The 17,111-nt window shown below is 35.8% G+C and overlaps 1 protein-coding gene across 1 annotated transcript in view; it reads right to left on the reverse strand.

Annotated features, from left to right (window-relative positions):
• Positions 1-17,111, reverse strand: part of sema6ba (sema domain, transmembrane domain (TM), and cytoplasmic domain, (semaphorin) 6Ba) — a 150,772-nt gene that overhangs the window by 48,139 nt on the left and 85,522 nt on the right. The window contains exons 4-8 of the mRNA XM_083525650.1: positions 13,339-13,399; positions 13,166-13,228; positions 4,585-4,683; positions 2,676-2,766; positions 2,380-2,499 (exon numbers count right to left, since the gene is read on the reverse strand). Of these exons, the coding sequence (XP_083381776.1) occupies positions 2,380-2,499; positions 2,676-2,766; positions 4,585-4,683; positions 13,166-13,228; positions 13,339-13,399 (434 nt within the window). The remainder of the gene's footprint in view (positions 1-2,379; positions 2,500-2,675; positions 2,767-4,584; positions 4,684-13,165; positions 13,229-13,338; positions 13,400-17,111) is intronic.

Genomic DNA, 17,111 nt, shown 5'->3' on the forward strand with positions numbered 1-17,111 from the left:
GGTTTTCATTGTGGTTTTCTTTCATTATCTCAATTCTACAGTACACTCTTTCTATTGTCATTACTGTTCTGAACTGCACTACACACTGTACACTCCGGTTTGCACATAATTCTTCAAAACGCTTTGAGTTGCACAAGACTCTATAAAACACTCAAATTTTGCACAGACACTAAAGACTCTTTTCTTAAACTTACCTTTACATTTTTAGTATTTATTGCATGACTTATTGCCTATGTTTGTGGATACTGCTGGAAATTGTAAATTTCCCATTAGGATAAATAAATTAAGTATCTTTCTGTCTGTCTGTCTGTCTGTCTGTCTGTCTGTCTGTCTGCCTGTCTGTCTGCCTGTCTGTCCCTGTACCACAATGGCCAAAAGAACTTTTACTCAGAGTGACTCATTTAAGATTTTTTTTCTTGAGTCTGACTGGTATAACATTCTACATACATTTAACTTTGGTAGAGAGTTTTTTCAAACTTAGGATATTCAACCCATCATGTTTTTCAGGTAAGAATATAAATACAGTATCTTCTATCAGAGGGGAATTAGTTTACGGCTTACGTCTTTGCCCACACAGACCGGCTCATCCTCCATTTATAGAGTGCTATTTCTATGGTCATAATCAAATGATTTATTTCGTAATTGAAATGTTTGTGTTGGCTTGCCTTTCTTTCTTTTTTCCAAATCTTTTTAATTAATGCCAGCAGAGTTCTTCCGTTTGCTTCTCTGTATAAGAGCATCTACTGAATGCTGTAAAGTAATAACCATTTTAAACTCAACATATATGCTTGCATAATATCAACATCAACTCTATGTAATGGCGTATCGCAGGCGGATTAAATGCAGTCAATTAAGTGAAAGTGTATATTAGTTTTTCTTATTATGTGTATATTTACACAAGAGACAAATATATGTTTTTCATAATTTCTTTGAGTACCAAATTCCTTAAACTTTAGACTAAAACACAGATCAGAACCACATTTTTTTATTAAAAATAAACCAACGGTTTGTCCCCCAGTGCTACATGATTAGTTTCAAGAAGCCAAGCAATTTTGAGGGCTTCATTGACTCATTAGCTAATGTATCTCCACATATTACTCATGTGGGGTTTGGAGCAGGTGAACTGACCATAAAGACAGGCCCATACAGTATTTAAGACAGGAATCCTCATATTTTTTTGGGGGAAAGAAACTTTTGAGGGATATTTGTTGAACACTCATGCTAATAATTAGTTGAATCAGTCACAAGTGTGAATATAATGTTTTATGAAGATAATGCAATATATACATTTTTTTATAGTGGCTTTTAAAGGGCAAAACGCACGATAGGTAGTACAGAATTATTTTTATAGACATTTTTACCAGAATGTTTTTGCAACCCAGTAGCAGCTCTTCCTCACCCTGGTACTGGGCCACAAGGACCTCTGGTGTAAAGGAAATTATTTGCAAATATATGTATTAATATCTATAATGTTAAAATTTAGTACAAGTTTACTTTCTGTGCCTATACAGCCTTAATCTTTTATATTATCTCAGATATTCTACTGAGCAATATTATTCTGATTGTAGCTAGGAGCAAAGCAACACAACTCTCACAGACAGGCAGAAATATAAAAACAAGAGAAAGACAGAGGCAAGCAGAGCCAAGCACAGACAAAGCACAGACTTAAAGCATATACATTTAGTATAGAAACAGTATAGTATAAGCTGAGGCAGCTGCCTTTTAGAGCCAAACTTTTGTATACACTCGATTTCAGACAAGTTCAGGTTTTAATATGGCAGCACTTTTCTGCAAGGAGATTATTTTAAATTTAGGGGCAAAGTCTGCAATTTCAGAGTTTTTTAACAGTAAGTTTTCTGCTGAAAATCTTCAAGACCTTTGTAACAAGACAAGCTGTGATTTTCTTTTCATTTTCTTTTCATCTAATTAGAAGAGAGAAAGAAAAAATTAAATGAATGCTAATGAAAAATGACTTTTTAGAGCAACTGTAATGTAATATATAAGAGGAACTAATAAATAAATGAAGCATTCTAATCATTTGCAAACTGATGTGCTGATGAAAATGAATGTTGTGAATGTAACAAAGATGTTAGTTATTTTCGTAATTGCACAACCTGTCATGTTTAATTCCTGCCATTGTGATTATTACTTTCTCTATAGGAGATTTATGTTTTTAATGTGCAAGTGTGTCATTTCTTAGAAACATGAAACAAAAACCCTCATTATCTCTCTCTTATGTGTTTGATCTGAAATCAAAATGCAATTATTATGTATTGACCTCAATGAAATGTGGGGTTAAAAGCAACTCGGGCATTGACACGAAATCAATGAGCACCATTCAAGTCACAAAGTAATCAGTCGTTTAATCTGCTGCTGTACCTCGAAACCACTTGGAATCGTGTTTGATGGTGCGAAGAGTAGGGCTATCTCCCAAACTCCGGTAAATGACAGCGTCGATAGCGAGGAAATCCGTCACCGTGCCAGTGAAAAGGTTGCCCTCTGGGTCAAAGGTGAAAAAGCCAAAAGATCAGTTTCCAGATGGAAAGGATCGAAAGGGCAGCATAGTCACTTTCACGTCAATAACAATCCATAAAGACTGTAGGAATGTTACACAGCCCCTCTTTACCAAAATCAATTTCCACAGTGTGTTTTTCAACACAATTTTGGATACAAACCTGCAAACAGAGCCACGTTGGCGTGTTTGGGATCATACGGACATCTGGCCATTCCGCTTATGGGCTCTCCAACCATTTCCAGAGTGTCTCTCTGCACACATGAATGCACAGACAAACAGACACACACACACGCACACACACACACATCGGGAGCAATAAATAACATTCACTTGTTGACAGTTGCAGCAAACCACATACACGTCACAGCCCATTTCCCAGAGCAGCTACCGTATCTCCAGGTGGTGGGAAATTGGGAATTGAGTGGGTACAGGAAGAGGTCTATAAATAATCCCCAATATCTGACATTATACTATATCATCTACTAACTGTCTGACTGAAACACTTTACAGTCGTCCATTATAACACATGCAGGGCCCACTTGAATGATGGTTAGGTTTTATGCTTTTTACCAAACACAAATAGCAAAACAGTTCTGTTGTAAGCACATCCTTAAAACACCACTAACACTCAATTCCTTATCACACCCTCTTACACACATTTTGATAAGCTGGAAAGCCTTGGTTTATGGAAATATATGCAGCTTTCTAGCACCAGGTCAAAACAGTTTATTTTGAGCTCATATGCACAAAAAAAGAAATTTTTAAAGAAGTAAAGAAAAACAGTGACAGAAATATAATCTGCATTTCAAAAATATATAATAAAGATATCATTCTTGGTATGGCTTCTCAGGACCGCATGGATCCATGACCTATAACTAGGGGTGATTGGTGTTTTGTTATTAGTATAATTTTTAATGATGCTGGAGTAGCACTTTGCTAAAGATCATTAACACTGACTACCAAGGATGTTGAATTCTGAAATCTGATTGGTCAGAAGGTGTTAATAAATGTTTTAATATGGTGTAAGTTTTTTGATAGAAATATGTATTTCTTTCTTTATATTATTAGTATTATTATTTTATATTACATTTATTTATATATAATCATTTAAGTTTAGTTTTCAGTGTCAACATTTTGTAAGTCAAAGGTTTTTGGTTTCTCGCTTAAAGTCATGCTTCCTTCTTTTAATAAAAGGTATATTTTATTCTTTAATGAATAAACATGCTGGTGTTGGCAAATTGCTGTGCTTCAAAAGGAATAAAATGCCTATGAATAAATCATTATGATAAAACGTTTAACGCAACATATTACATTCATATAATTTGGCAGATGCCTTTATCCAGAGTGAATTATCATCTCATTTATTTTCATTTTAAATTTAAATCCAACATCTTAACCACTGATCTATCGTTTTCCATATTCTCTAGTCATGCTAGTTTTAATATTTGCACATTTGTCATGATGCTAATATTTATTCATTTAAAAAAAAAAAAAGGTAGGGAAGAGAAATAGTATAACTAGAACTGTGGATTGTGGCTAAATTCAAATTAGACTCTTTATATTTCTTTAAGCTCATACAAACTGTTCTTAAGATCATGTCAAATGTAACTGTTGTAGTTATAAATGTAATTGGTCACTTGAATTAAACCCACATTTTAATAAATGTAAAAGCAAGTATGAATAATCTTCTAATTAATATAATTGCAGTGTAATTACAGAGCTTAAAAGAGGCCATTTATATGATGTATGACCTACACTTTAACATTTGAGTTGTGTTTGAGAATAGCGAATAAATAAATAACTAAATAAATAACTAAATAATAATTGTACAGGTGTATTTATTGTGTTTAATATCTAAATTTTTGCATTATGGTTATGAAATAAATATGCACCGAGGACATAAAAAGGTCTCTGTGAATGTTATTTTTATGCTGCAAGTTTGAAAACCCTTGACTTAATGCTGGACTGCCTATGCCCATTAACATTCTCAACGCAGCCACATATTTGCTCAGTGAGACGCCAGTACGGATGGTATTCAGCTGTTCCTGAGGCACTATGAGGCCACTCACGGTGTAATTGACGCACAGCGGGTTGAAGGCGTTGGTCCCACACACAAAAAGGCCGCCATGTTGATTCAGCAATACCTTCATATAGTTGCGGCACTCCTCCTGGAGAGACAGGAACAAAGAAGGGGAGAAAAAAAAAAAGCGGAATTCATGAGGAAAGCAAATTTGGATGTGATGGATGAGGCGACATGCAGACAGATATTTAAACAAGGCAATTTTTCTAAGCAGCACCTCCAGTTGTTTGCTTGATTCATGAATAGGCCATGAAGTAGGCCTCACTGTGCAGCTCCACCACAGAGCTCATGATATTGTTCATTAGTTGTTCATACTCAAACAACATTTTGGAACAATATGTTTAATTTATGCTGCATGTAGGCTTTTGAAATTATAGGCAGCCATTAAGAATTTAACCTCTCATTAAAACAAAACAAAGTAAAAGTGCTCCCATTAAAACAACCACAGAGGGGTAACTAGAAAAACAAAACTACACATTGTGAGCAAGAGTTAGAAATGTTTTGGCTCATCGAAAGGCACCTGTAAAAGCCCTTTGAAGAAGTTATGCGTGTTTATCAAAAAGCACTGCAGAAGAGCCCCACTGTGCAGCTCCATGCTGGGGCTCACACTTCTCCTCTTTGTCCATTGACTTTGACTTGGCCTCGTGGTGTGGCTTAACTCAGCGGGAGTGACACTGAGGGCAGATGTTATGCTGCGATTAGGTGAAGTGCTGAGCACTGGGATGGTGTTACATAGGCTTGGCATGTGCTACTTTTCCTGACCGGATATTTCTCTTTCCTGATAGTGTTACCAGTGAGTCTAGAAAGCGCTTATTCATAAGACCTACCACATTCTTCAGTATGATTCACATCCAACACATTTATCTGTACATGGAATGCAGTTGAGTCAATTTAAAAAAAACAGATTTAGCCAACATATTTATATTATACCAGTAATTCCCAAAAAGATTATTCAACTAAGAAATAGAGACAACACAAAAGATCTAATAAAGTGTATTATCTTATAGGTAGCACTGTGATTGTTAAAAAGGACAAACATCCACTTTTTACATCCATTTTCTGAAGGGACAATACTATAGAAATAAAACTTGGATATACTTTAGAGTACATGAAGTGCAGCTTGTATAACATTATAGATTTACTGTCTTCTAAAAATAAGGCAACATACAGCTATTATTGTCCAAATAACTGGCAACCAAAGTGAATACACCTTAAGTGAAAAGCTGTATGTCCTTCAACCATGCAAAGCCACATGTCCTATTTGTCATTTTCATGTTTTTGTCTGCTTGGACCATGCAAATTGTGTATCCTGTGTATCAAAGATCATAATATTAACTAACTCGTCTTTCCGATGTTCCACATTAAATCTAACTATAAACCTTTAAAACGTGATGCATCAATTGAAAAAAAAAAATCTTGAGTGTAGTAAATGAACTTCTCTTAGCATGTAGATAATATAAGCAACAGAACTGCGTCTCTTTTCAGATTATAAGATTGCATCCTGTGCAAAGATTGTGCCTCAATGCACTTGTGCTTCCACAGAATATATATATATATATATATATATATATATATATATATATATATATATATATATATATATATATATATATATATATATATTTCGTCTATGTCAACAGACAATGTTATTGAACGCTTGGTTAAGTCCCAACCCAAAAAGTTTGTTTAAATCAAAACAAATTTACAGTTCAGACTGAAATCATCATAATTTCTGTAAATGCGCTTTTGACCATTCATTAACACTTACACCCTAAGCTGTACCGGTCCTCTCTGATCTGCATACTTTAATTTCCTCATGCAGGGTTCTAGACTGTTTCTATACTACAGTTTTCTATAGTATAACTCTTTCTTTCACTCCGAAGGATGATTCTGTCTAATTCCCTGCTTTCTTCCACTCGTCTTTTTTCTCATTTGCTTTGTCCCTCCTGACACATCGTTGACAAAGCGCCACCTGTGCTGTCTGGCAATGGGTCAAATCACACTCACACAGCTTCTGCTCTCTCTCTCTCTCTCTCTCTCTCTCTCTCTCTCTCTCTCTCTCTCTCTCTCTCTCTCTCTCTCTCGCACTTTCACGATCGTGCAAAAAATAAAAATAAATACAAATCCAGGGAGAATAGAAAGTTGGTTGATTGGAGAAAACTCGAAACAGTGAAGAATCTAATGTGCATCCATTAAAAGTGTTTATTTCCCACCCACACATTTCCTTTTGAATAATAATAATATCAGGTATGGATCACCTTTTACTTCAATGCAATCAGTGAATTAATTGAGATTTGTATGCAAGGCTTTATTTTGTATGAGCCAATCAGAAAGGAGGGGATAAGTTTCTATTGCTATTCGTGCCTTTGCATGTCTGTGGGTTTGTGCATTTTAAAAAGATACGGGCATGTCCAGGGCTCCATCTGTATTCTGCTGAAAAAGGAGAGTGCACTAAAAAATGTGTGTTTGTGTGTCTATCAGACTGTTCAATAAGAGGCTGAAAATGACCAAAACAAGCAGACAGGGAAAGATAAAGATGCGCACGTGTGTTTGAAACACGATGTAGAATATAAAATTTCAATCCACTTTATGAGAATGCGTCCACTGGGGTAAAGTAGCCAAAAGAATTTAATTGCCAGTGCAATTACTGAGAAAGCACTGGCATCAGGGAAGACAGTTTCTTCTGTGCATGTGTGTGTGTGTGTGTGTGTGTGTGTGTGTGTGTGTGTGTGTGTGTGTGTGTGTGTGTGTGTGTGTGTGTGTGTGGGCATTAGGCAAATAAATGTGTAGCCAAAGAAATGATTATATCTTGTATTTTAAACACACAGGAATACATTTTGTTGGGGAAATTTGACATTCCGTTGTGCCACATTAGTTTATACAGGTGAATTCCAGAAGATCACAGCCATCGCTTGGGATCATTCAGAAACCACACTGCTAGAGGTCTTCACTAAACTATGAAGGATTAATCTGTAGGTGCACTTACTCACACAGGGCATCAGTAACGCAGGTGCTGTGCTCTAAATCTAGTTACATAAGCAGTCTCGTAAATTATGCATGTTTATGCATGGGTATACATTTGAACCTGAGTGCGCATATTAATGCATTTTATACAGTGTTTACTTCAAAAGAAATGTTTATTTTTTTTTTTATGAATCACTGCAAAAGATTTGTTTACATTGCAGTTATGCAGTAAAAAAAAGAACGAATGCTTTCAGGATGATTAGGAATAAATGTCGGGAAACCAAAATTAGGTCTGACCATCTACCATCTGCCAAAATACAAGCCAAGTGGGTAAATGCTGGTAGAAAGGGAAAGCATTTCTGAGGTTTTGCTAGTATTGTCGATTTCAACATTTAACATTCTACTGATCAATTTAGTCAAGAAGCGAAAAACAATTCACCATCTGGCAAACATTGTCCATGTTTTTGGCAGCTGCTAGCTGGTGGGACCTAACTGGATTTTTAGATGTATTCTAGTATTTCGCAATGGAAATTTTTATTTTTTTTTTATCAACACAGTTACAGTCAACACTGCTTCCTAACACATATGGGAAAAAAAACAACCTTTGGCGTCACAGATGACATGGCTGATATAAAGACAGTGTTACAGCAAGGCACCTACAGTGCAAAATAAATTACATCTTAATACATGGAAATATCTTATATACGGTCAATTGTAGCCATTATTTCCAATTAGATTTCAATAAGAAGATTTCAATAAACCAAATATAAAATGATTAAACCTTTCAACCCTTTAAGCCCTTTGTACTCATTTCAAGCTTGAAATTGTTTTATTCTGGTGGCAGAACATTTTAGTCATTGTAAGCATGATTTTTATTTCTAGAAAGAAGTAAATTGTTCTGCCATTAGAATAAGAAACACAAGCTGACAAGCTGACAAGCTTAAAAGGAGTAATAATGTCCAAAAATATGATATTCATATTTAAATGAAGTATTCAAATATATTTCACTATAGTAAAGATATTTTTACTTTCCTAAGATGAATATTTTGCAGTGTAAAACACTAAAACATTCTGCCTAAGAACAGAAACTATGGATACATTTTAATGTGTCTTTAGGTAAGTATTACTGTACCATGATTGTTAACCAGGACAAAAGTATTGAGTCATTTGACTTTTCCACCCATATGCAGTTCTTTTCCAAACTGTTATGCCAAAGAAGGATAATAATTGTATAAAATGACTTTGAGACCCAAACCTGTTTTGGTATACATTAACAATGCCCTTCTGCACAAAGCCAGATCTATGAAGATATGGTCTACATGGGTTGGAGTAGAAGATCTTAAGTGGAATGTAATAGAGCTCTGACCTCAAACCTATTGAACACATTTGGGATGAATTGGAACACTGACTGTTTCCCTGACCTCCTCACCCTACATCAGCAGCCTGACTTTATTAACGTTCTTATAGCTGATTGATCACAAATCTCCAAAATACAAAAGAATACAACCTGCACCTGTGTGTGTGTGTATCTGTGTGTGTCTGTGTGTGTGTGTGTGTGTGTGTGTGTGTGTGTGTGTGTGTGTGTGTGTGTGTGTGTGTGTGTGTGTGTGTGTGTGTGGCTCATGAGAATCTCTGGCCTACTGTATCTCCTGTCTCCAAAACTGCTTATAGACATTCACCTTAATGTCTTAATTGCCAAAACAGGATTTGGAATTTTCAACGAACATTCCACAAATACACAATAAATAGCTTACTGCTAATTGTTTCACTTCCTCGTTAGCCTGTCCATCAACTGCCAAAGAGCTCGAGGTCGGTGTAGCAGGTCACCTACATTTACATAGCCGGCATAACATCGGGAAGAATTCGTAGAAACAGATGTGTCTATGTGTGTCTTTCTTTCCCTTTCACTAATGCTATGCTTTCTGCTCGTTCCGCCTCATGATGAATAGTCTGTGAAAAGAATGAGGACTTTTCAAGGAAAACAGTGAGTACATACATTACCGTCACAGAGTGAGATCCTGACAGAATTCGAAATGGATTTAGAGGAAAGATGAAAAGCACAAGAAAAAAAAAACGGAAAAAAAAAAAACAAAAGTGTAATGTATGAGCAGAATGCAGGTGTGTGTCTGAAGTGTCAGGAGTATGTATGTGTGTGCGTGTGTGTGCGTGAAGCTGAGAGTTGTACCAGGGAAGGAATATTGGTATGCGTTAGAAAGAGTTCTCATTTGTATGCCACCTCTTGCAGAAAATAATACACACCCCGGCTGGACATCAATCCTCAATGAAATCAAACCTCTTGAAAAGCATTTCTACAAACCCACGCCAACTCCACTTCCTACAATATGAAAAAGGCCAGTGTGCCGCCATTAGCCTCTGAACTTCAGGAGAGGAAGTGATTTGTCTGCCGAAGATCAAAGTGAACAAACCAGGCATGTGTTTGGGTCCAGCGGACATTCACTAGCATCCTGATGCAATCACACATAACAACTCAAAGCTGACGTTTTACAGTCAGGGGTTAGTCTCAGGAAATGAGGATCATTGCTGAAATGGTCCAAAATCACAAGCCTCCATTTGATAACAAGTGTGTCGGCATGCACTGTCGTCTGATGTGACAGTGGGGTTTAATTTTTAAATAAATAAGCATGCTTTTATTGACTCAAAAATACAGTAGATGTGCCTCTGAAACATTTAGAAACACCTAGAGACACATGACTAGTTCTGTTTCTTTTATATATATGCTGCAAAATAGGGCTGAATGACCGAACAGATAGATAATGTTCAGATGTTAAACTTTATTTTCATAAAAAAATAAAATAAAATACTAAAAACACTCCCTTGGCATGAATAACAGCTTTACACACTCTTGCCATCTGGATATTTTCTATTAACATTAATCTGAAATACTTTGCCCTGACTCTTTGCTAAAGGTGTTCTTTGATAGTTACGTATTACTTATTGACCCTGAAATTCAGTTCATCCCTAAAAAAATTGATTAGGATTTAGGTGTGGTAACTGGGCAGACCATTCCATAATAGATAACACTCCAGCCGACTGTTTGCTCTCTAAATAACACTTACAGAGCTTGGACATATGCTTTAGCTCATTGTTTGTTTGTATGGTGAAGTTGGTTCCAATTAGCCACAGTCCAGATGGAATTGCTTAACGTTTAAGTATGGAATGGTAGACATGTTGGATCAGTATTTCTTTCACCCACAATAAGTCTCCAACCTTCCCTGCTCCAGAAGAACCCCAAATGATTAAGCTTCCACCTCTATGTTTGACTGGGGGGGTGTTACAGTCTGCTAACAGCTTCCCTCCTGTTCCCTGTCTTACATAAGTTCAAATGTCAAATTGGACTCATCTGTTCACAGAACTTTTTTCCAGTCATTTACTGTCCAATTCTTGTGCGTTTTTGCCTTTTAACTAGTTTTTTTGCATATAAAAAAAGGAAAATTGTATCAAGCATGACAAAAGACTAAGTGTTTTCAAACTTTTGACAGGTGATGTAACAAGAGCCAAACTTATGAATTGGTTGATTAAACTTTGCAAACAAACCTCTTTTATGGGTGTTGCTCGATTCCTTCAGTCGCCTGACTTCCTAATTAAAAATTTCAGTTAAAATGAATGTATACCGACATTATACACATACTGTATAACCATATTTAAACATCAAAGTCTATCATATTTTTTTTATTCATATATCTGCTCATTATAATCATAAGAACTTCCAAAACCAGTTTGTGAAATATTTTGTTTGTCACTGCTTTTTTCACAGACTATTTGCTCCATTTGAAAGCATTTTTTTAATAATTTAATTTTTAATGATAACTAATAGAATCTTGAACACATTATATACAGTATTACTATATTGACTAGATCTGGTGCCGACCAATAAATTGTACAAATACAGACCCAATTAGTATCATTCATTAAAAACATAATCACCCTTTTAACTTACACTTTATGAAAAAAAGCTTGTGGACACCAGACCATGAGATTTGTTTGTGCTTTTTGAACATTCAATTCCACATTTAGTTCCCATTTGCTGTTATAATAACCTCCACTCTTCTGGGAAGATGTTTCCACAAACATGCAAATCGGTGTTCCAAATAATCCTTAATGTGTTCAAAAGAGTTGTGTTAAGAGCTCTATAGCAGGGTACTCAATATCTTTTACTCCAACCCATGTAAACCATATCAATACGAGCTCACTGGATCAGGTCTGGGAACATTTTATGTTACCGTATCCAAAGACAATCGATACAGTCGTGTGCCTCTATTTTTGTTGTAGCAGTTCTGAGGAGAACCACATACAGCTGGAAAAGTCAGGTGTCCAATACTTTTGTTCATTCAGTGTGTATTTACTGAACGATAATCTCTTTTATTTTTAGGAAGTGCTTTAACCTGCTCAGGGTCTGGGTGGATCCAGAATCTGCATTCAGAGCCCACTGTGGGGCACCATGAACACACACATTTACACAACTTACACATTATCTTATATATCCCAATTCCATTTTAAACCAGTTGAACTATTGATATGTTTTCTGGAGGAGGAAAAATCCAGTAAGAATACCATTGACCATTGTAGGGACCCTGCTGTTGACTTATGTATTTTCCTTATTATGCTTCTTTCTCTCCCCATCCCGAGGCATCCTGAGGTTGTGCCAGCTCTAGTCATGTCCCACCTCATGAAGATTATGAACCTTTAAAGAAGTACATGCCAACCCCGCAAACATCCCGAACCATCTAGTGCCATTTGGATTCCACCTCATGTGGAGTTTGGACATTGGACCTCTTTGAGTGTTTAAAGGCTCTGGCATGGAGAAGCTGGTGTTGGATCTATGATAATATCAAATGTTGAGCTTTTATATGAATTGCTTAGTAGCTCCTGGTTCAATAATCTCAAATGACTGTATACGGCTGTAAAAAGGACATTACTTATAATCTTACATTCCAGTGCTCATGTTAGTTCTCAATCTCCAGTGTTCTGTATTGTTTAAAGTCTATAATCATACTATTGCTGTCACCCAAATGAGGATGGTTTCCCCTTTTGAGTCTGGTTCCTCTCAAGGTTTCTTCCTCATAACATCTAACTGAGTTTTTCCTTGCTACTGTCGCCATGGCTGCTCATCAGGGATCAATACACACCGTTCACCTTAACTGTTAAATTCTTTAAAGCTGCTTTGAGACAATGTCCATTGTGAAAAGCGCTATAGAAATAAACTTGACTTGACTTTTCTATTTCTTATTTTTTCTAGTCAATAAATGACAATAACAAACTCACTGTCTGAAGGTTAAAATCTCATCAGCATCAGCACAACTGATTAACAATTAACTAACAGCACCAGACAACAAAAAAACACACTGTCCACTTCTGCACACAATGCTGTAAGAAGCATAGGCTAATGTGTCAGGAGTCAAGCTCCTCTGAATACTGTACAGCTAAGCTGCATATTTACACGAGATCACTTAAGAAGCATTTGTCAGAGTGGAATATACTCACAATGTTTATATGCACTGAGATACTTCTTCAAAGGCATTTAGCACACACATCACACGCCCACTGAGAAACATTTTCGAAGCACTTTGCAGCGCTAAAACACTCACCTCATGTTTGCCCTTCATCCTGCAGATTCGGATGTCATTCTTATTGGATTCCCATGTTCGTTTCTATAGTTGTTAAAGAAACAGAAATTGGTTTGTTCACATATTCAGAAAATAGACCCCACCAACGTTAACGAGGCAGCGAAAATGTGCGTGTGTGAGGCAGTAGGACTTACTTTGCTGTAGAACATCTCATCCCCTGTTACATGGTCCAGTTCCACACGGTAAAGGTCATCTCTAAAACACGCGGACACACACACCATTCATCAGAAATAACACAAGGAAATCTTAACTCTTCAATGGTAAATTCTTTTTTATTAGAGAAAAAAATAGTTTTTTTGTAATGCATGCTATATATCACAACTTTCAGGAATATAATGTCCTTATGCTGGTGCTGCTGCTGTTATTGTTTTCATGAGTGTCAAAATATATGGTCAAAATATATTTACATACATTTTTTATATGGCAATTCGGATTTCAATGTATTTTAATGTACTCTAAATCTACAATAATAAAACAATTTACAATAGATTAATGGCAATAGCGACAATGGCTACCGTGTAACCAATAATAACAAATGGGCTAAATATTATCTAGAAAATGAGGGAGAAATGTGTACAACACAACGCATATTTTGATGCATGTACGGTTTGATCAGGAAGCGCTTTTACAGTGCACTCAGATCTTCCAAATTGCAGGAGAGCACCGATTTAATAAAGCGTTCCAATGTTTTATGCATTAGTTATCAGTCAAAGCTGGGAGGGAAAGTGAATATTCGAAACGACATTTTGGATCCAAATTAAGGTTAATGACATCGATATACGGCATTAAGGAATCTATCCTTTATCTGTGTGACATCTTAAAAGGTTGAATTTAAGAACATAAGAACAGACTCTTTACTACTATGTGGAACTGTGGGACCAATTATAACAGCTAGACCATTACCACAGTGCATTTACAGCTCCCAGTGTCAAACTTTAAAAAAGAAAAAAAAAAAAAAAACAATTTAAACTAATGAAATCTTTAAAACAGACGAAAGATGATACACTCCCTCTTGGGATTGAGAATAAATGTGGACTACTGAAGGAGTCATGGAATTGGCTCAATGTGCTCATTTTTTAAATCACAGCCTCATTTACGGCCAATATTTTGAGCATCAAAACCTGAAAACAAAAATGCCATTTTCTTTGAAAAAAGGTGCTTTATGTAGGAGGCCATTTCCACACCAAGCATTTTGAGAAAAATGTTAGCTGCCCATTTAGCCTTGCAGTTTGGTTTGGTTTGGTTTAATGTCACAGGATTATATATATTTCATTACAGAATCTGTGTTACAGTGTTACTTAGGCAGTTTCTGAGACTACTATTCTGTTATATAGTTCTGGGCAATTTATTTATAAACCTTCCTTCGCATTATCTACACTACCACATGCAGTGATCAAGAAAAGTGTGAACCAATAATTTTTTTATATTTCTCATGCACACTTTTGGCATCTTGACAACATGCTTTTCAAATTTCTCGAACAGTTCGACCTAAATAAAAACTACTTCCTTAAAAAAGCATTCCGTTTCAGCTAAAAAAAAAAAAAAAAACTATTCCAAATTCTCGTCTAACATCTTGTTCTGTTTGCTAACTACAATCATCTTGGATTAATTCATTCACCCATCTTCATTAATCCTAGACAGAGAAGTAGATCTGGGAGCTATCCTGGGAATACTGGGTATTAGGTGCCAGAATACACCCTGAAAAAAGAATGCATACAGATACTGATACATGAATTTAGAACTTAGCATAGCCAGTGCACCCACATTCATGTTTTAAGGAGGTGAAAGGAAACCGGAGAAAGGAACCCCATTTAGGCATCTCAAGAACGTTTAAACTGAACTCAGGATTAGAATGCAAAATCCTGATTGTATTATTTTTCTTTATTTGGAGGTTTTTGAGCTTTAAGAATCTGTGTAAGTCCAATCTAAGCAATGTGACCCGCAGAAGGCAAAATTAATTTGGCCAAATTTGAAAACCTGCATCATTCTCAGTAAGGTAAACCCCACATTTTTGTATGGATGACAGGCATTTGTCTTGAGAGACATCAATTTGAGTTGCATTTGCAGATGGAAGTCAGAATAAATTTGCATGCATCTAGTGAAGTGTAATCTATCCCTTTTTGAAGGACATAACTGAGAGAATTGTCACTTTGGTAAAGAAAAATAACTTGTTTGTCAGCTGGCAATAATATTAATAATAATAATGATATTTAAATAATAATAATAACAATATTAATATAATAATAAATATACAAATACATCTTTGGATGCTGTTACTTACTATTCTGATAAGCACTCCTAATTAAGTTCCTGATTGACCCAAAGTACAAAACCTAATAATCAATAAATGTGTCATTCTAGCTAATTAGAAGTTGTTCGGCTCACACTTCTTGTAGCATGAGATGTCAGGAAGGATTTGCAGGTAAACAAATTCTGTGAATTATGATGCATGACACTGATGAGTCTTCCTAAAGACAGAACTGCTAAGGTTCCGTTGTTACCTAATCAGACAGATACAGACTATGATTACTAACTAATTTAGAGACAAAGACAACAAGGTTAATATTTTGGTCATGTAGAATTATACTATTTTAACACCTAACAACTATGATATATACTCTAAATATTAATTAATTACAACCACAATGATCAATTCTAATACACTGTTCATGTGCTGCATTGTGCTTACATTAAAGTACTTCCATCCTTCATGCATCTCATATATACACAGCTGAGGTGTTAAGGGCACAGCCTTTCAATCAGAGGTCCAGCATCTTAACCACTAAGATTCAACTTCTTGCAGCTGTAATGAGGACTGAATACTGAAATTGAATTAATTGGTATACAGATATCATATGTAAATAACTATATACTTAACTATATAAGCACTATTCAAAGAAATGTGCAATTCTGTCTTTTCTTTCAGTATATCAGCTGGAGTGAGAAGCAGTATTAAGTCCAGTTCCACCAGCTCCACTGACAGTTGGATGCAACCACAATATGTCATTCAGAATGCTATTTCTAGTATTTCTTGGTTTGTAAATTGACTGAAAAAAAAAATATGGAGTGCCATTCAAGGTGAGAATTAAATACTTAAGTACTTTGTTAGCCTGTCCTTCAAACCAGAGAATGTTTTCTTTACAAAAAAGCATAGCAAAAATTTGAATTTGGAATTATTTTACTATTATACAAACTGGAAAAAAAAGAAAAGCATGACAAAGCATGGCAAAATAACAGGAGGTGCAGGATCAAGTGCTTATAAGCTGTCAAAAATTAGATAAGACCAAATAATTTAATGCTATTCATGCAACATTAAATTGCTATATTGAAAATATAGTGGACTCCAATTGCCGTAATTTCCGGACTATATAAGCCGCACCTACTGAATTTGACAAAGATTTTTATTTTTAACATAAATAAGCCGCACCTGTCTATAAGCCGCATTGTCTACACTGAAACTAATGAACTTTACACAGGCTTTAACGACAGTGTCTATTACATGGGTGAAATATGTTGTGGCTCTTTTAAGAGCAGAGCAGCATTTTGGGAAAAGCCTGCCGCCGCATTTTTCCGCTATTACTGCATGTGTGCAAGACCGAGGAATATGTCCTTATTATTTTCTGATGCTCATTTCTAAGTTTCTTTGACTAACCCGTAATGCTGTTGCCAAGAAAAATAAAAAACCACGAGTTTTGGAAACCTGTCTGTGCTTATATGATTTCTGTTGCAACTGGAGTTAGCGAGCTCTCCCTTCACCCAGACTCAACGTGTTACAACGGCTTGTATCTAAACAGTAGCCGACCAAGTAAGTCATTGTTCACTGTCTTCCTCCTTTCTTTCACAACTATTTATCTCGGAAGTTTATCTTTTGGCATCGTCGTGCGTTTAAAAAAAACGTTTTTTCTCC

This window comes from Silurus aristotelis (genome assembly GCF_946808225.1).
Source record: "Silurus aristotelis genome assembly, chromosome: 22".
NCBI classification, from domain to species: domain Eukaryota; kingdom Metazoa; phylum Chordata; class Actinopteri; order Siluriformes; family Siluridae; genus Silurus; species Silurus aristotelis.